This window comes from Sorghum bicolor, chromosome 1, assembly GCF_000003195.3.
Source record: "Sorghum bicolor cultivar BTx623 chromosome 1, Sorghum_bicolor_NCBIv3, whole genome shotgun sequence".
NCBI classification, from domain to species: Eukaryota; Viridiplantae; Streptophyta; class Magnoliopsida; order Poales; family Poaceae; genus Sorghum; species Sorghum bicolor.
In genome coordinates, this window is record NC_012870.2 from 5,763,405 (window position 1) to 5,784,278 (window position 20,874).

General features: G+C 49.0%; 2 protein-coding genes across 2 annotated transcripts; one reads left to right on the forward strand and one right to left on the reverse strand.

Moving 5' to 3' along the window:
* Positions 3,759 to 8,019, forward strand: LOC8083961 (probable xyloglucan glycosyltransferase 9). The gene is made up of 5 exons (XM_021448173.1): positions 3,759 to 4,978; positions 5,072 to 5,380; positions 5,462 to 5,752; positions 5,845 to 5,958; positions 6,747 to 8,019. Exons 1-5 carry the CDS (start codon positions 4,235 to 4,237, stop codon positions 7,365 to 7,367), a joined length of 2,079 nt encoding a protein of 692 aa, XP_021303848.1. The 5' UTR covers positions 3,759 to 4,234; the 3' UTR covers positions 7,368 to 8,019.
* LOC8083962 (AP2-like ethylene-responsive transcription factor ANT) lies at positions 10,568 to 14,752 on the reverse strand. Its single transcript, XM_021463698.1, has 9 exons — positions 14,056 to 14,752; positions 13,302 to 13,857; positions 13,087 to 13,169; positions 12,897 to 12,905; positions 12,673 to 12,761; positions 12,497 to 12,570; positions 12,362 to 12,412; positions 12,173 to 12,249; positions 10,568 to 11,574 (listed from the first exon to the last, which is right to left on the reverse strand). Exons 1-9 carry the CDS (start codon positions 14,411 to 14,413, stop codon positions 10,925 to 10,927), a joined length of 1,947 nt encoding a protein of 648 aa, XP_021319373.1. The 5' UTR covers positions 14,414 to 14,752; the 3' UTR covers positions 10,568 to 10,924.

The following is a 20,874-nucleotide window of genomic DNA, read 5'->3' on the forward strand; positions in this document are numbered from 1 at the left end:
TAACCGAGGAATTTTCCTGGGGACTCGAATTGTGTACTACTAGTCGTAGCGTGAAAAGTCGATCAAAAAGGAGGGGAAAAAACATCGGGCGGCCTCCTCGATGCTGCAGGAAATCTCTGCCGTTGACGTTTGGAGCGTAGTATTACGTGCAGTACTCCTATAAAACAAGCGAATATTCGTCGTCGAAGCCACCTGGTCCTCCGTTCAGGGCTCACGCTCTGGGCATTTGCGCGCAGTGAAACTATAGTTTTATGCGTGAAACTAATACTATAATACTCATCCAGCCATCCAGCAGCCTGCAAGCTCAAGGCTAGTCTTCCATGTACTCCATCTGAGAGTGGCAACGCTTATGGACGGCGCGGCACCTACATAACCAGCCGTAACGGTGGACCACGTGTTTAGAGCGAGAGAGGGTACGTAATTTACCCGTGTCATTACTGGCATACATACAGGGTCAATAGTATTACTACCGCTACTGCACGTGTTTACCTTTCACGCGGCCACGTGTTACTGACTCGTCCACGTACTCCTCCTCCTCTCGCCAGTGGCAGGCAGCCAGGCACCACCGCATCAAGCAGGCGGCGCACGGTCGCTGCACGTAATAGTAGTACTCGCCAGCCGAATGCCAACCCGGCCAAGCTCATCTGCTTTCGCCTCGCCCGCGATGCGGTGCTTTGCAGTCTGCAGATTGTGCAAATTCACCGCCCCTGCCTGCCTGTGCCGTGCGGACTAGCTGGAACTAGCCAAGCAAGCAAAGCTCGGGGTCGGGGTCGGGGTCGGGGTCGGGGCAGGTCTCTCCTGGACTGGCTCGCACCGTCGCACGGCACGAGCACGGTTCGGGGCGGTCTGGACTGGAACACGCCGCGGAGCCGATCGGGTGAGCCGTGACACTGAGCAGTGCCTAGCTGGAACTACCGGACAGCCGGTGGTGTCTGTGGACTGGTGGTGGAGCAGCGGAATTGAATAGCGGCGGGCGCAGCGCTCGGCACGGCAAAGCACGGGCGATTCGGGAACGCGCCCGCGGCCACGCGTGGGGACCACCGACCGTGCCCCGCACAGACGGGGGCCCGCACGCCCGTCTCTGTCTCTGTGTCCCCGCGGGGCGGGGCCCGCGTCCGACTCTGATACCTCCTCCGCCTTCGCTTTCCTCTCCTCGCCTTTTCTGCGCTCCTCCGCGTCGCTTTCCTTCGCCTGAGACGCCGGCAGGAGGAAAAGGGCAGAGACATCGGACGGCTCAGTTTGAAAGAGCCGCGTCGGTGGTGATCGCCGCCGTTGGTTTGGCCAGCTCCGTTTTAGCTGTTACAAATCTTTTGATTCTAATTAGTCCATGATTAGATAATATTTGTCACAAACAAACGAAAGTGCTATAGTGCCAAAATTCAAAAACTTTCCACAACTAAACAAGGTCAAATAGAACGCCAGTTCGATAAACAAAAATGAAAGGGATCCCACGATTTGCCCTCTTGGAGAAAACGTATGGAGTAGGATTCTTAAGCATACATTTTTAGGAGTAGGTAATAAAACGCGTTTCCTTTTTTGGTGGTCTCGTGTCAGTTACAAAAACATTACGCCTTGTTTAGTTCTCAAAATATTTTGCAAAATTTTTCACATTCCCTATCACATCGAATCTTACAGCACATGCATGGAGCATTAAATATAAATAAAAGAAATAACTAATTACACAGTTTACCTGTAATTTGTAATTTACGAGACGGATCTTTTGAGCCTAGTTAGTCCATGATTGGACAATATTTGTCAAATACAAATAAAAGTGTTACTATTCATATTTTGCAAAACTTTTTGGAAGTAAGCCATTCTATTAGACAGAGTTTCGTATATATGACTGCTTTCTACAACATTTTTTTAAAAAAATATCTACACAACATTTGTTGTTTTCTCAGCTATTTACTCGATTTTTCTTCTTCGCCCATTCTTCATAACGTCCACTATTCTTCTTCCTTCTCGCCCCCATCACCGCCCACCACCTTGCCATGGTTGGCTAAGCTTTCACCGGAGCTCCACGCCCACATGCCCGCGGCGGCCGCCATATTCTCCTCACCCTTCTTATTTTCCGTGGCAACCTCTGGTCATGAGCTCCCCCACCCCGACCTGGTCCCATCGCCTCCACGGCCGACAAGCCCCTAAACGCCCCTGCAGCGTGTCCCTCGTGCCTAGCCTGCCTATCTCCCTGTGAACCCCCTTCTAAACCTGTTAGAATTGGAGAAGAAAATAGGGAGAGTCGGAGAGAGGGCACAAAACTCTAACACCGATGAGCTTGTTGTTTTCGACACCAACAACTAACCTTGGGGAAAAATAACCGAGAACCAAAAATTGATCCAAAATAACTGGAACCAAAACCGAACTAACTGGAACAAAAAACAAAAAATCTTGGTTCCTAAGTTCAATACCCGGTTCTCAAGATCCGAAATAACCAAGGATAATTCGGTTCCAGATCTCGATTAACAGAACAAAAACTAAAGAACCGAATCTGTACATATTGGCCCAATAGCAAAAGAGATTCAACCCACATTTCAACCCTTGGTATATAACAGAACCTCCTCAGTACCTATCCCCACCACCGAGGTGCCCACCCTATCTTCCTCCGTCCCTAGTGCCACACCGCCTCCTCATTTGCGCCTAGAGTTGAGGCACCGCCTGCCACAATCTGGACCTGGGGCCGTGTCCGATTCTTGCCCACTATCATGGACGCTAAGGCGCGGAGACGCTACCGCTCATTGCCAGCACGGGGGCGTGTCTCGTGTGGCCTAGACTAGATGTCGAGGCATTGAGTTGCCGCTACTAACCGCCAGCGCACATGAGCCTTCCACCACCGCGCTTGACAAAGTTCTCCTCCACTGCCTCTGTTGCCACTGAGGGCTGAATCTAAATTCTAGAGGAATTGGCAACTACCGCCATGTTTTTTTCACTTTCCCCTATTTTCCCCTTCTGTTTCTTTGGTGTAAGGTATAGCTCGTTTAGTTTGGTTCTAACCGAAACCAAACCAAAGTAATGATAAGAAATTCCTGAGTTTCCAGTTTTCTAGCTAACTGATTGGTCCCCAGTTTTACGCTAAAGAATTTTATAAAGAGGCTAGTAACCAAATTGATCGATTTTGGTTAACTGAATGTCCAGGCTAATCGACAACCTTCTCGCCAAAACCCTAGTGTCTTCTTCGTCCCCTCTAGCGTGGACATAGGTGCGTGCGCGAGCGATAGGAAGAGGGGCGGTGAAGGACGCAGAACGACAGAAGGGTCGAGGGAGGAGGCGTTGAAGGAAAGAGAAGGGTGCAGTGAGGAGGCGCGCAGAGAAATCGAGTCGAACACTCCATTGTATGTTGGCATTTCTCTTTTTTTTACGGGGACTGTTTTCTACAATTGCTTTGCCCAGTTGTGCTAAAAAGAGAAAATAGGGCGCAACTAGCTTACAGCGCAGAGTCAGCGGGAAATTCACGACAAATACAGCCAAATACAGAACATAAATCAAGACGTGAATATCCATACAAAAAACAGATTGGCGAAGAAGACCAACGAAATTCACGAGATCCTAATTTCGCAATTTCTCTTAAAATCTGGCGACAAAAGAAGTTGATTCAAACGGCTACAGGTAGGCAAGGCAAGTGTGAAATGTGAAAAAAAAAACCAGAAAGGTTATCACGATGTTTCCTCTTTTGCCCTCCTCCTCCTGCCATGTTTAACCCACAGAAAACGCGTAATTAACGCCCAAATAAAAGCCTTACCAAACCAAGGCCAGAAGTAGGAATACTCAAACCAAAACTAGTCGCGGCGAAAGACCACAGACATGCGGAAGGACAAGAGAGCGAACATCTCGTAAAATATTGGGGGCTGGCTTCCCTTCCGCCGGATCTCTCGACTTTCTCTCTCCCCAGACGTGTTGAGCTGTTTCCCAGTCCTTCGTCGCCTTCCCTCCGCTCAGCACTCAGCAGCATCAGCTCCCCCCACCTCTCCCCTCTCCTCTTCTCATCTTCTTCTTCTCCATAAAGCTCACTCTCAAACGGAACTGGAGCGGAGCTTCTGCAGAGTAGCACTAATACTAGTAAACTTTGGGGATTTTTCCTGTGAGAAGAGGGATTGGCATTGGAGTGGAGCTCACGGGGCCAAAAGGAAGGGAAGCCCAGGATTAGCGTGTGGCGGATTGAGTAGCTATTTTGGGAGGGGAGAGAACGAGAGGCGTGGCCTTGGCCGGGGGAGGCAGCGGCTTCTTGGACCGGCCATTGATGGCGCCGTGGAGCGGCTTGTGGGGCGGCAAGGCCGGCGGCGACGCCTACCGGGGCACGCCGGTGGTGGTCAAGATGGAGAACCCCAACTGGTCCATCTCCGAGATCTCCTCGCCGGAGGACGACGACGAGGACATCTTGGCCGCCGGCGGTCGCCGCAAGGGGGGCCGCTCCAAGAACGCCAAGCAGATCAGGTGGGTGCTGCTCCTCAAGGCGCACCGCGCCGCCGGGTGCCTCGCCTCGCTGGCCTCCACCGCCGTCGCGCTAGGCGGCGCGGCCAGGCGCAGGGTGGCCGCGGGGAGGACCGACGCTGAGGCCGGCGTGGTGGCTGCCACCGGCGAGAGCCCCGTGGTGCGCTCCAGGTTCTACGCCTTCATCAAGGCCTTCCTCGTCGTCTCGCTGCTCCTCCTAGCCGTCGAGGTCGCCGCTTATTTCAGCGGCTGGGACCTCGCCGCCTCCGCGCTCGCCATCCCCGTCATCGGCCTCGAGTCGCTGTACGCCTCTTGGTTGCGCTTCCGCGCCACCTACGTTGCGCCGGGAATACAGTTCCTCACCGACGCCTGCGTCGTGCTCTTCCTCATCCAGAGCGCCGACCGCCTCATCCAGTGCCTTGGCTGCTTCTACATCCACATCAAGCGCATCAAGCCCAAGCCCAAGTCGCTTGCATTGCCTGATGCGGAGGACCCGGATGCCGGGTACTACCCCATGGTACTTGTCCAGATACCAATGTGCAACGAGAAGGAGGTTGGTGTTGTCTTTCTCGCTCTAAATACTACACAATTCTGGTCACCTACCTATCAGTCTTTTCACATTTGGTTTGTTGTTGGGTTTCTTCAGGTGTATCAACAATCAATTGCGGCCGTGTGCAACCTTGACTGGCCGAAATCCAACTTCTTGGTTCAGGTGTTGGATGACTCCGATGACCCACTGACACAGACTCTGATTAGAGAAGAGGTGGCCAAATGGCAACAGCAAGGTGCCCGGATTGTGTACAGGCACCGTGTGTTAAGGGATGGTTACAAGGCTGGAAACCTCAAGTCAGCCATGAGCTGCAGCTATGTGAAGGATTACGAATTTGTTGCCATCTTTGACGCAGACTTCCAACCTCATCCTGACTTTCTGAAGCGCACTGTGCCACATTTCAAGGTGAATTGAGGGGAATTTACTTTTGATTGTTTGTCTTCCTTTTAGGATTCCAACTCTGATTCGTTGATTGCACAATTGCAGGACAATGATGAACTTGGGCTAGTGCAAGCAAGATGGTCCTTTGTGAATAAGGATGAGAACCTGCTGACTCGGTTGCAGTATATTAATCTGTGCTTCCACTTTGAGGTGGAACAGCAGGTGAATGGAGTGTTCTTAAACTTCTTTGGGTTCAATGGCACTGCTGGGGTGTGGAGGATCAAGGCATTGGAGGACTCAGGTGGATGGATGGAACGGACAACAGTGGAGGATATGGACATCGCTGTTAGGGCACATCTGCACGGCTGGAAGTTTATATTCCTGAATGATGTTGAGGTACTAGTCTGATATGAAAATCTTCTAATTGGTGTTTGCCCATGCTTACTATTTTCCTCAATTGAGCTGATTTTTTGCTGTATTGTGGACAGTGCCAGTGCGAATTGCCCGAGTCTTATGAGGCTTACAGGAAGCAGCAGCATCGGTGGCATTCTGGTCCAATGCAGCTATTCAGGCTTTGTTTACCAGACATCATCAAATGCAAGGTATTGCAATGCTTTTTGAATCTACTTTATCCCTTAGTCGCTACTTAATAATTCAAATTGTGTCATTAAAGAGAAAATTTAGTGATGTCCTTTTTAGCAAGGAATTTACTAATCTATATAGTAGATATTATGATTCAAAAGCATTATAGTTGTGACCAGAGTACTTAGATTCTATTTGTGACTATTCGATCAGTATCTGTAGCAGTAATGATTACAAAAGACTGTCATAGTCACTGCAATCCTGGTTTACATTGTGTCTTTGGTTATATCTTGAATTTTTAAGGTGTCATTGTTCCTTCTTTAACAACTTCACTTAACCTCAACTCAAAATAGCATGCTTGCATATCCTGTTCAATTAACATAATGTTAAGTAAGGTTGCATTATGTATTATAATACATCCTTGTAATGGTTTATTTACTTCGACTATGGGACACGTCTGTCCTTGCCCAGAATGTGCTCTAATAAAAGCATGAAAAGCTAGATGTTTTGTGTGTGATGCTTTTGATCTGAAGGTCTGGATCCACCCAACTCATTGCTTAGAACCTGTACTCTACATTATGTACCTTTGCTCAGTGCTACTTAGGTTGATGCACTTTTAAGATGCTGTTATCATTTGGCTTCCACACAGTGCAATATAAATTGTACATCTATCTTTTCTGGCCTACTTGTAGACTATAATATGCTACTCTGTCAAGTTGCTCCTCCGTTATGTTTTTGTCATTGTTATGAACATAATTTACCTTCCAGACTTCTAATTTGTTGTTCACTTTCTTTGGCTTTGCTGCAGATTGCGTTTTGGAAGAAAGCCAACTTGATTTTCCTTTTCTTCCTGCTTCGAAAGCTCATATTACCTTTCTACTCCTTCACGCTCTTCTGCATCATCCTCCCGATGACGATGTTTGTGCCTGAAGCTGAGCTTCCTGACTGGGTCGTGTGCTACATTCCAGCCCTCATGTCCTTGCTCAACATCCTACCTTCTCCGAAGTCATTCCCTTTCATCATCCCATACCTGCTCTTCGAGAACACCATGTCCGTGACAAAGTTCAATGCCATGATCTCCGGTCTGTTCCAGCTTGGAAGCGCATACGAGTGGGTGGTGACCAAGAAGTCAGGCCGCTCATCAGAGGGCGATCTCATTTCCCTGGCCCCCAAGGAGCTGAAGCACCTAAAGACAGGGTCTGCACCAAACCTCGATGCTGTCGCAAAGGAGCAGCTGGCATCGAAGAAGGATGCGAAAAAGAAGCACAACCGGATATACAAGAAGGAGCTCGCGCTCTCGATGTTGCTCCTAACCGCGGCCGCCCGAAGCTTGCTCTCGAAGCAGGGTATACACTTCTACTTCCTCCTGTTCCAGGGCATCTCCTTCTTGTTAGTAGGCCTTGACCTCATAGGCGAGCAGGTCGAGTAAAAAATGTGTAAAACAGAAATTGATAGGTGTGGAAAACGGTGGTGAGTCACCATGGAAGTGCTTGGGGGGAGGGGAGGGATGTGTTACTGGCTCACTGCCATGGACATGGCAGCAGCCCTTGGCTGAGATTCGAAAGATATGCTTTGTGCAGCTGTACCTTCCCGGATCTGTCCTGTCCTGGCTGCACGGCATGATATGATATCCACACGTGAAGAGGAACCCTCCTCTCCCTCGGAGGTGTAGATACAGTTTCCTCGGCCTGTAAAATTTGTTGCGTCGTGCCTCTTCCAGGTCCAGGGTCCGTCCCCCTCCATTCTTTTGTAACAAATCTTTGGTGCTCATGTGTGGATCTTTGTCATCAAGGATGTAACAGCACACACCTGTTCGCCTATACGATCGGTGAAGGGAAACAGAAGTGCCACTGGATTAGGAGCGTCCTGGTAGATGCAGCTGGACGCTGATCTCTTGCTCAACTTGTGAAGCTGATGTGAGTAGATCCAGATCGTGAGCTTGTCCATGTGTGTTTGTTGTACCTGTCCCCGCTTGACGCTGGGGAAAGTTGGGAGTTGTCGAGCGCAGTTTCACATGATTGGAAGATCTGTGTCTCCTCCATATGCCCCGTAATAATAATTGTGGATCAAGGTTCCAGCAACTGGTCAAACTGGTTCTTTCTGTCGGGCAGAGCTTTTTTTTTTTTAACGCTGACTGGACACGTAAACTTGCTGGACTTTTTTTCCCCTTGCCTGAAAGCAAATGTCAAGCAAAGAGAAGCTTCTGAAACACTGACGTTTTACCGAATACGCCTAGAAGACAACAATGTGCTTGCTAGTTGCTACACCTGGCGAACTGATCTCATGCTCATGAAATGTGTGGCCCAAGTCCGAACTGGGATAAAATGGAACGTTTGTCTTCAGCTGCCAGGCGTCAAGTGTGTAGCTATTAAAAAACTCTATCCGGTGAAGCCTCGTTTAGTTCATCCCAAAACCCCCAAACCTAACCTTTTAAGATTCTTCGTTACATAAAATCTTGCGACATATACATAAAATATTAAATATAGATAAAAATAATTAATTTCATAGTTTATTTGTAATTTAAAAAACAAATCTTTTAAATCTATTTAGTTTATAGTTGGACAATAATTATCAAATAAAAACAAAAATAGTTCAATATCCAAAAACTCTTTACTTCTTACATGAACAAAGCCGTCCATTCCAGGCACACCCACGACTCTCCTCAAGGTCAGGTGGGCAGGCTCTCCTCTGGAGGCCGGAGCTGAGCTGTGAGTAACCGAGAGTCAGGTGGGCTACGTATGCAGAACGCTTGACCCACCTTGTCGTCATGCCCATGCCCCGCACGTCGCCGCGACTGCGGGACAGCTGGTGGCCTCGTGCCGTGCCGAGGCGGTGTTCTCCTCCTGGTCGAGGACGAGCACGGTGCGTAAGCAAAGGCAAGCGCGTTTCACATGACGGTTTCGTGCGGCCGTGGACGGTGGACGCGCGCGAGAGCGGTGGTGTTTGGTGTGTGGTGGTGGGTGAGGCAGGCCTCCTCCGCTCCGCCCGCAGAGAACAAATAATGGGCGATCAAGTGCATCCTCCCTTTGTCCGACGCTGCTCGGCGTTCCGAAGCCCTCGTGGTCGTGCAGTACAAGCCAAGGGATGGGCTGATTGCCGTGATCGGTCAGTGCTGCTACGTGGGCTTGACCTCTTGCGATCATGGCGGACCGGACGCGAGCCATGATGGCCGCAGCCCAGCGATCTGGTAGGAGTGGCCGCTGGTAGCTTAATGATGGTTTTGTCTTTTGCTGGGTGGTAGCACAATTTGCTCGGGCGATGGTGACGTCATGCATTATTGCAGGGGGGGGGGGGGGGGGGGCTGGGCCTCGCCATTCTCCGAACCGTTCATGACTCGTACTGAAATTTCGTATGGAGTGGGGATTTTCTTTTCTCTGATGACGTAGTATGTACTCGTACGTGCTACAAATATCATGGCGCGTGGATTGTATTGTATTTACGCAACCGACAGCACGCAGGCCTTTGTAAAAGGAAATAACAGCACGCAGGCTGGCACGCAGGACAGTAAAAACGCACGGGTAGCCTGAGCGAACGCAATAACTTGCAACTGTAAACATTTTAAATGACGCGCAGTTGACAGCGGGCAACTGTACAAACCAGTATAAATATATTTCGCTGCACGATCTAAAGGATTCCCTATAAAAATGGCTTGGCAGGTGGCAGCCCAGTCCAGCAATACATACGATGGTAGAGTACGCCGTATTTGCGCGTAGCCACGACACCCACACAATGACCCAAGTCAGAACTGAACATAAAATTGCCCGGCACCAATAAATGCCACACGGGCCGGGCCTCTGACTGGGCCTCGTGGTTAGCCTTTTCTGGCAATCAAGCCTAGCAGGCCCTCCACGAAATTGGCTGAGCCAGTATGGGCCTATTGTGCCCGTCGCGTGCGGCGCACGGGCACGAAAACTCCGTAAGGGGCCCCGCGCTGCGCCGGCGGTTTGTGCGTGCCTGCGTGGAGCCGGGGAAGGAGACGGAAAAACACAGGGCTACAGGAGACATCCGGCGGCCGCGGTGCCGCCGGCGCAGGGGGCAGCGCGGGATGCCGCCATGCCCCCCCCCCCCCCCCACCCACCACCACCAGCGCGCCGACTGCGCGTCGCTGTGAGCTAGTCCGCGTCCGCGTGTTTGGCGGGGGTCTGGCCTTGCGCGCCGCGCGCCCGCTGTGACATGACCGGACGGAACGCGTACGCGGGGCGTTCCGGGCCCCGGGACCGGGAGTAGGGACGAGGCGGCGGAGCGGATCCCGCCTTTCAGGGCGGTGCGACGCCGGCCGCGCTCGCTGATTTCCCGGCAACACGCGCTGCGTCACCGAGACAGCGGAAAAGGACGGTGGGCCATGGCGCCGCCCGCTCTCCTCTGTCGTCCAGGTGTTGCCATACGACATGGACTGAGGGGGGCACGCTGCAAGCACGGGAAGTCGGGAACAGTGCGATCGGTCATCTCTTCCCGCGAGCACCCCAGTGTATCTAGCATTCTAGCCGAGTAGCACGAACACCGTATGAAACTGACCAAAAGCCGTCGCCGCCGGAGACGTTATAGACTATAGAGAGGTAGAAGCACTGTTTTGCTAGCACGATCCTAGCACTGCTATCTCATGCGAGTGAATTCAAGCACACTGATGGATTGAGCAGAAGTTTAAACTTGTCTTACTTGGCATATCTTCGTAGTTGAGGTTAGGAGATCAACACTAACCATATCCTACTCCAAATTAGTGTTGCCTATAGGAGCGGAACCATGCTGCTGCTAGCCCCAACATTACAAAAAGAAACCTCCAACACAAATGGAGGAATCGCAAGAGGCCAAGCACAGCCACGCATGGCTAATTCTAGTTCCTGACATATGCTTGATTAGATTAGACTACCGCTCCACTACGCAACTAAACGTTACCCGGCTAATAAGCATGCGCTAAGCAAACCAAAAGAACCACAGTTTTTGCCTATCCACCTCCACCGTACCCTTCTAAAGCCATGGATGTTTTCTTCATGCGTCGGTCCACGCGGCGAACATCGGCAGGTGCGCGATGGACACGCCGGGCCTGGCGGAGGACACGGCCGACGGCGAGACCCAGGATCCCAGCGGCAGCGGGCAGGCCAGCCTGGGCACCGCGGCCGCGGGCTTGGCGAAGAACATGGCGAGGCCGCCGCTGCCCCGGTCCGGGCTCTGCTCCCGGGAGTTGCTCACGCTGGGAGCCAGCGAAGACGAGTTCGACATGTGCGCGTTGGCACTGCCGCTCCCCGTCCCAGCAGCGTCCACGGACAGGATGTCGTGCAGCAGCGAGAACGCCTCGCTCGACAGCAGGTCCTGGTGCTGCTGCTGCTGCTCATGGCCGCCGCCGCCGCCCCGCGCGACTGCTGGCAGCGCCGCTGCCTGGATCTTCCAGGTGTCCGCCACGCAGCGGCCGCCGGCCTGCACCAGCGCCGCGGTGGCGCTGGCTACGGCGTCGGCCTCCGAGACCGCGGAGGCGGCCTGGCCATCCATCTTGCGCCGGACCTGGTCGCCCGGGAGCAGCGTGTTACTCTCCATGATCTTCTCGACGTCGTACCGCGTGATGTCGAAGTTGGTGACGGCGCTGAGGCCCCGGAACTTGATGGCCGCCACGTCGTACGCCTCCGCCGCCTCCTCCTGATTGGCTGCACAAAAACGGATCCACCTTAACACCCGCTTAAACACCAACAACACGGCGCCACGAGTTGACAGCCATCGGAAATGCGCTTTTGGCCGGGCCAGCATCGGTCAAACGGGCCAAAGCGCGAAAGCGACGCGATCGAGCGTGCGAACGCAAAGCAGCGCCCCCCCCCCCCCCCCCCCCCCCCGACTGCGGCGGCGCCAGCCTTAGGAAAAGGAGGCCGGATGCATCCGCGAGAGCCGAGACCACTGGGGCCGGCGAGGAGATGCATGCGCGAGCGAGAGAGCCAAAAGCACGCACGCATAGGGCAAAACATTCTTTGGGGGAGGAGGGGGCCAGGGCATCGCAGAGAGCAGGACCATCCTCGCTCGCTCGGTTTTCGATCATTGTGACTGGACACCCTGCGTCCTTAAACCGTGACACACCTCTGCGGCGGCAACGGATAGCCCGGCAGCGAGCAGTGGCACTGGTGATCATGATGCCGTGATGGATAGGAGTTGAGTTTGTAATTGCAGGCTTCTCTAGACGGATGGATGGATGAGCCAACACTGATAACGACATGAAGCGTGATGACAAGAAGGTGAAAGAACTTCAACACGTACTGAATGTTCCCAGGTAGAGGTCCTTGTTGCCCGAGACGCGGCCGATGCGCGCCTGCCACCGCCCGTGCTGGTGATGCCTGCGGTAAATACGCGTTCGTTTCAGTAACCTTCTACTAGTAGTACATACAACGAGCAAATAGGCCGTTTAGTTCGCATTGATCCAGACGTGATGAATGGACGTGCACAAACCTGGTCACTCCCCGGTAGATGGAAGCGCCGCGCGAGAAGCCGCTGCTTTTCCTGCAACAAATGGCGATGCATCACAACTGGTTCGACCAAAACAAACATCCTGAGCAAGCAAGCATCAGATCAGAGGATTAATACCTTCTCAGGTGAGCGACGTACTCCTGCCTGGTCATGTTCTCCATCTCCTCCAGCTCTTCCCTGTAGTCCTCGACCTGAAACCGCGTCAAACGGTGGAAACAACAAGAACATCAATCAGCACACATTGTGAAGACACCATATTTCATCAGATTATTGTTGCGTATTCAGTTTATTACCGGGAAATTTACGTGCGTGGATTTGCCCCAGTACTTGAGCGCGGCCAGGTCATACGCCCTCGCGGCCTTCTCCTCCATGTCATACCCGCCTAAGCCAACCAGAAAACACAATGAGACAAAACCTCAGTTCACAAAGACACCTGAAACATGTGACCTGCCTACACACACACACAGGATTACTGATCCCAGTGAGCAGTAATTAACTACGGAATGCACGTACTTACCGAGATAAACTGCAGGGAGGCAGTGGCCGTAGTACGTCGCCCCAGAAGTTAACCATGGGTGAAGCCGTGAAGGTTCAGCAGGAACACACGGGAGTGCAGTTCATCAGTCTCTAACACAGGCAGTTTTACTCCTAGTAGGTGACGGAGATGAAAGGCGTAGCTAGGCTGCCATGGCGGCAGTGGCGCGTACCTTGCCGGCCTTTCCGGGCCTGGCCTTCCTTCCTGCAGCTGTTGTCCCAGAGGTGCGCCTCATACCTCCCCGTCCACCTATGCCTGCTTTTACACGGTGGAAACCACGCGGACAGTGAGCGACGTACTCGTGTGGGGCGACGGGCGCCGGACGGTGCGCGCGGGTGCGACAGCGACGGCGTACGGACGGTCGGGAATGGGGGAGACTGGGGATACCTGGTGACGCCGCGGTACTTGGACGTGCGCTGCCCGAATGTGTCGATGGACTTGCGGTGGACGACGGCCTGCTTCTGCCCGGCGTTGCCGCCGCCGCCGCCGCGCTTCTTGCTCCCGTCCGTGGCGACGTACTCGGTGACGGCGTCGGCGTGGGCGCCGACTTGCATGGTGATGCTGCTGGACTGCGACCCCGTCCCGGAGCTCATGGAAAGGGCCAGCGGGTGCGTGTGGCCCTGCAGCGGCACGATGTCGCCCGCGCCGCCGCCGTTGACGTCGTAGCCGCCGCCGCGGGCTGAGAACCAGCTCTCCGCCATTGCCACGGCGGACTGCTGGTCCACCAGATGACTGTGTCCGCCGTACACGTCGTGCCCACCGGAACTGGGGATCACGGCGCACTGCAGCGGCTGTAGGTAGCCGCCTTGGTCATGGCCGTGACCGTCACCGTGCGCGTGGTGGCCGTGACCGCCGCCGTAGTAGAAGCTGGAGCTGTCCAAGCTCAGCGCCATCGCGGTGCTCGCCCCCAAGAAATCCTCCAGCTTTGGGGACACCATCACACCTGATCGAACACGAGACAAGAACTTGTCAGAGCCGTCCAAGCAACATAAGAAAAACAAGCGTACGTACTAGCTTCCGAACCAACCAAAACCAAGAACGCGACTGTAGCAAGTACGACCGAGCTAGTGGACGGAAGATCTACATGACGACTTATAGAAACAATGCCATTGGATGATTTGTTGAGAAGGTAGCTTATTACCGTGACGTTCTTGCTCGCTCCTATGGAGGGCCTCCACGATGCACAGGGAGCCGTCGGAGTTGAGCGGCATAGAGGAGAGCCCGGGGTAGAAACCCCCGCCACCATTGGCGGGACAATCTTGGCCGCCGCCGCCGAGAGCGTAGCCGAAGGGCGCGGGCGAGGAGCAGACGACCGGAGGGTAGCAGAGGCCTCCGTGGGGCTGCTGCCCCGGAACGCCTCTGGAGCCGTCGGCCGCGCCGCCGTCCATGGTCGCCGCCATGTGAGGCGACAGCGAGAAGCCGAGCCAGCTGCTCCCGACCGCGGCGTCGCTTCCGCCGGTGCTGCAGCTGCTGATGTTCTGGCTGCTGTTGCTGGTCATTTTGGGGAGACAAGGCGGGCAGCCGCGCAGGCAAGGGAGGGAGGCGAGGTCGAGGACGAGGACGCGGAGGTGGTTGGAAGAAGAGACGATGAGAGATCAATCATTGGCGAGTACATGCCGCAATGATGCCGCCACTCTCCATGGCTCTCTGCGCGTTTGAAGGGGGGTTGGGAGGGCTTCGGTTTGTGTGTGTTCGCCTCCGTGCGAGGAGGGGGGCGACAGTGTAAGCTAAGCTGAGCTAAGCTCTGGTCGCTTGTGCGCGTGTGCGGTGCGGATGGAGGGGCGCGGAGGAAGAAGAGTGATCGACGAGGGGGACGATAATGTTGTGTGGGGATAGCTTTAAAGCGTGCAAAAGGAATGAGCTTGCGTTGTGTCTCGCTCGCATTTGACCCACACGCAGGAAGGAAGAGGAAAAAAGGGGGGGGTGGGGGGGGGGGGGGGAGCAATGCTGGTCGGAGAGGTAATTACTGTACTATCCGTGGTGCTTGATACCGCAGTTGCCACGTGGCATGTAGGTAGGGGCCGGTTTGTTTAACGCACGTTGTTAGAGCGGTTCTAGTGTGCATGAAAATCAAATTCTATACAGCAGTTTTTATAGGAAAAAGCCGAAGAAACTGTACCAGAAACGATAAATTGTTTTTCTTTTTTTTTTACATACACAAGGGGAGTCAGAAGTTTTTTCCAAAAAAAAAACGGATCTATATTAGCAGCGGAGAGAGAAGACATGCCAAACGAGCGCATAGAAATATAAGCAATAAAAATAACCAAGCTGAAAGATTTTTCACGTAAAATCAAACGGACGAGTGGAACCATGAAAACGTACCAAAAGCTAACCTTATGCTTCATAGAAGAACTCTATTGTCATTGAGACAGATTCCCACTCCGTTGATGTTTGAACCTCGGCCTTGTTTAGTTCACCTCGAAATTCAAAAAGTTTTCAAGATTCTCCATCACATCGAATTTTGTAGCACATGCATGAAGCATTAAATATAGACGAAATAAAACTAATTACACAGTTTGTCTGTAAATCACGAGATGAATCTTTTAATTCTAGTTAGTTTATGATTGGACAATATTTATCAAATAAAAACGAAAATACTACAGTAGCGAAATCCGAAATTTTTTCGGAACTAAACAATACCCTCGTAAGATCAAGATCCCTTGTAGACTGGAGTGGACTATGTGCTAGCGGCAGCGTGGGTGGAGGTGGATCTGTATGGGTTGGGTGACGTGGTTGGGGAATATGACCCTCTCCATCTAAAGCCCCTCAACCAACTCTAATGAAATAGGGGAACAACCGGACAAGGCTGGGTTCTGTTGGATATAGCAATGACCGAACTTAGTTTATCCGTGGCGCAGGGGCAGTGGGAGGGGTATTCCTAGGTATTCATTGAAATACCTATGATTCTTGAAAAACCAAACAAATATACACGCTAAATATTAGCATAGATGCCTTACACTGTGAAAGAAAAAAAACCAAAGACAAACATAATAGCTTCCACGTCCACACCAAATCCTTGTCCTAACTATAGACTTATGATCAGGATTGTTGCATATTATTACATTGTATAATTTTATTCATATGGAATACCCTGATGTAATAACCTGGCTCCGTCGATGCATTGGCAGCACTTATTTCGATTTATTTTGATTTTACATTCTAACTGTTCTTAGGTCCTTAGGAGCTAATAGTTAGGTGTTAGAAATAGCTCAGATGGATTCAAAGACCTGCGCTAATGGCACAACTAGTACCTTAAAATTAAAATGAGCTACTCCCTCTGTCTGAAAACAAATCATTTCCAAGAATCATCACAAGTCAATTTTTTTAAAATTTGAGCAGTTTTATAGAAAATTGTAGAAATATTTATGACATTAAATAAACACGTTATGAAAATACATCTCATCATGTAGCTAGGGATACTAATTTGATGCCACATATATTGATGCTCCTTTCCATAAATTTAGTTAAATATAAAATAATTTGACTCAAAACAACTCTATGAATTAATTAAATTTGAGATAGAGAAAGTATGTAGCAGATAAGCCCGTGGACGGGAGGCCGATATAACAATGGTTGGTCGGTAGGCAAGGTGGTAGGGATGCCGTCACCAATTGGATGAAGGTTGGCGAGTAGTATGACGAGGGTTTTCTGGTTTTATTGCTAAAATATTCCGTAAAATCAGATGTTAGAAGACACGGCAAAAGAGACAAAAAGATTGATTGTACATTTTAGAAATTGCTTAGATATATGCAGAATAAGCCAGTAAAGCCAAACGACGTATTTTCTCTACAGTAAACAAAGTACATTAACAATTGCCCACATTTGGTGCTCGGCCACATTTGCTTCTATCATCAACTTACCAAGGACAGGGTGTCGACATCACCGACGCTTTGCGTGCTCGGCGCATGTATACGTAGTAGTAGTACACCAAACGCGAGTAATTTCAAAATGTAATAATACCCAGGCCGGCCTGTGTACCAGAAAATTCTTCTGCCCTCGAATATATACAGTACGCGCAGGTGGCCGAGAGAAATACGTCCGGCAAAGCACTGGCTCGCTGCGTGCGTGTGTATATATCTGTATGCCCCGGCATCTGCTTTTCTTGTACTGTCATCGGACGATCTCTCTCGGTCTACTACACTGTAGGTGAGACACGGGGTCAGGGGAGTACTGTACAGCTTGTCACTTCACAAGAGTAGACTACGACCGTTTATTTCTGAATTTTTTTAAACTATCGTAGTACTTTTATTTTTATTTGGTAATTATTATTTAATTATAAATTAATTAGACTCATAATATTCATCTCATGGTTCAAAATAAACTGTGTAATTAGTTTTTAGTTTTATTTATATTTTATGTTTTATATCTATATCGTAAGATTTAATGTCACGAAAAAATATTGAAAAGTTTTTAATTCTTAAGGGTGAAAATCCCTGTCTCAGACGTATGAAATCATACCACTGCCGGTCTGCTGTTCACTACTACTACCGCACCAGCCAGCACCACGCTCCTCGCCTTCACTCTCTTCGCAGCAAGGGAAGAAGAGGGGACGACGTCTGAGGGTGATTGATGGATACAGCTTGCTAGACTGTAGAGAGAGTGTGAGAGACGAGACTAAAGTGTACATTTAGGGGGTGTTTGGGACTCTTCACGTTTTTCAGGTCAGCTCTACGTTTTTTAGCCAAACAGTTTCAGCTCCACGCACTCAGTTCGAGAAAAAAAAGGTGAAGTTGTGAGAGCACCTAAAGAGGTACTCCACGAACTCCAATTTTTTGTGGATCTGCTCCATAACGGAGTTTATGGAGCAGAGTTCGTAGAGCAGTTCCAAACACCCCCTTAGCCCCATTTAGTTGTAGAAAATTTTTATAAAATGGCTATTATAATACTTTTATTTGTATCTAATAATTTTTATTTAATCATAGATTAATTAAACTTAAAAAATTCGTCTCATAAATTATAGATAAACTATGCAATTAGTTATTTTTAATCTATATTTATTGCTTTATGTATGTGTCGCAAGATTTGATGCGACAAAAAATCTTTTTTTTTTTGCAAAACTAGAGAACTAAACAACCTTTTTAGAGTGTTTGATAGGAGTCACATCGAATATCGTACGTGGTGTTTCAATACTAATAAAAAACTAAATTTTAGATTTCGTCAATAATCCACAAGATGAATTTATTAAGCTTCATTAATTTATCATTAGTAGATTCTTACGGTATCAATCATGAATTAATCTATCATTAATTATGGACTAATTAGGTTTAAAAATTTTTCTCATAAATTAGTCTTAATTATATTTTTAATTTTATAAATAATTTATACTTAATACTTTATAAATATAACTATTCCTTGACGTTGATATCTCATTGCAAAAGTGCAAGGCTAGAGTGGGGAGAGTGGGGAGGGGCTAGTGGTAGGTATAAATAAAGGTCACTTGATGTATACCACCACCCGTTTCCTGTGTACTCCTATATACAAACACGACATTGGATCGTTTGACATCTATCACCTTTACTTCCATATATAACAACACGCAACGTACAGTTCGGAGCTTTTGTTCCTGTCCACTGGTGCAGATCAACTACGACCATGCAATGCGAGGGTTCCTCAAGTTTGTCCAGGAATCCCTGAGGTCACGTTTCTCAAATTGGAAATAATCCTGAGTATATTTTTGCTAAGTGGATTATTGATTTATTGTCCATGAGTTTATGTGTATAAATAATTAATCGCGATGGTCGGAGCATACAGTGTAGGCTGGGCAGACTTTATGCAACACATGCAGAAGAAGGAAACCTTTGGTGGCATACTGGCATGGCATGTCTATTAACTGGGACGCATGGTGCGTGTGTATATATATATATAGATGACACCAAATGCTGCTACAGCAAACAGTGTATTGCATCGCATTGACATTGTAGCGGCGTGAATGCGAGGGATTGAAAGGGGAAAGGCGTGGGGGCCTGGCGCGTTCGACCGGATGTGTCCATGCTCTATGCCTGGATGGATTAAAATCGGTTTTTTCCCATTTGAATGATCTACAGTGGTCAAGTGCAGTGTGTGGACCAGAAAGAAATACGCGTCGATCAACAGGATGAGCAACTGTTTTGGTGCAGCACATTTTCGTTTGTATTTAACAATTTTTATCCAATCATGAAAGAGTTAAAAGATTCGTCTTGTAAATATATATAAACTGTGTAATTAATTTTTTTCCAACTATATTTAGTGCTTCATGTATATGTCCAGAGATTCGATGTGACGAAGAATCTTGAAATTTTTGGAAATTAAACCATGCCTAAGTTGAAAGATAATGATACTTCAGTGTATTTTCAATATTTATTTATACATTTATCAGTTGGAACCTTGTGTTAATTTATCTCAGGTTTATTTAAAAATGGAGACTCGTATTTTTGGGCATAGTCTTATGAAGGTGAAACATAATTTTCTCCGTTTTAGATCATTTATACAGTATAATGAAATATGGTTCCCAAGTGAGATTTTTGAGTAAACAAGATACTACATCCTTGAGGATATCCTTGCTTATACAACATCCCTAGGCACAACCCGCACAAGCAAGATACTACAGCTGAGGTCTTTTAGTACATCACCTGTAAACATTTCACAAAGACATGATTTTTTATTTTCTTAATAAAAAAAGAGATTAGTAATTAGAATAAACTTCTTCCCTGCATTGCTAATATCAGAAGTACAATGTATTTCGCTAGATTATGGACTCAAAGGGCTAATTCTCAGTGAGATCACATTATTCGGCTTTGAATCACCTAGAAGTTCCCAACTTAAACAAAATTATTTAGAAGTTTAAAGTTCCACTGAAGATAATTTTTTTTTTCTATGATATCATTGTAGCGGAGTGATTCTATCGAAAGATAATTTAGCCAAACACAATTGGTAGAGCAGTGAAAAGTGTTGCTTTTGCCATAAAAATAAGACAGTTAACCACCTCTTCTTTGAATGATGGTTTGCTAGTACCATTTGGGGCTACATACATGTTACATGAAACACTTCCCAACCTAATAGTTTTCCGCAAATATTTGGGAGTTCCCTTTAGTTATGCATAAATGATTATTTTTCTTTGCAGACACTACATTTGGTTATCCATTGGCTCCACACATACTTATTTTTATTTGCAGACACTGCATTTGGTTATCCATTGGCCCCACACATGGTTATCCTCTAGAAGCTTTCATCGCAGGCTTTGCTTGCAATGGTATTGCAACAATTGGCACAAATTGTCATATTTTCTCTCCAAGACATATGGGTAGCAATCTAGTCTTAGGATTGATAGATGTTAGAGTGCCACGTCCTTTCTTTGTTTCTTAGTTCGTGTGCTTTATGTAGAGGCATCTGAAGTGGACTCAAGATTTTTCTATGAACTCAATGTAAGGATTGTGACATAATAAAATCCTTTATTTTTTTAAAAAAGTTATGATGCCCTTTATTGCAATTTTTATGTCATGATGCCGCTCTACTTTAGAAATGTTTTTTTCCCAATGGTATTTTCACCACTGGTTCTATAAGAATATGAACCGCTGGTTTGTAATAGAACTAGTGAACAAAAAATCGTTTTTGTCACCCGTTGGCCGTTGGTGGCTTAAACCATGCTAAAAATTGACTTGGTTTTCATTGTTGCTCAAGTCACAAACTAACGGTAAAATCCTGCCTCAAGTACAAGTGGTGAAAAATCCTAGCCACACCTCGAGCCAAATATGTCGAGACCATCCCTCTGTCTCCCTCCTAGGCGGTGTTGTTTCTCCCTCTTTTAGCGTGACTATGGGTGGAGGTGCATTGAGCACCGACTCTCCCTTAGTGGCGGCAGCTTTCAAGGGCGGTGGTGACTTGTGCAAGGGCAATTCAGTGGCGGCGTTTGCCAAGGTCGTGCAACTCAGCAACTGCGAGCTACCTTGCAGTGGCGGTTTCCATGGCCATGGTGGCAAAGGTC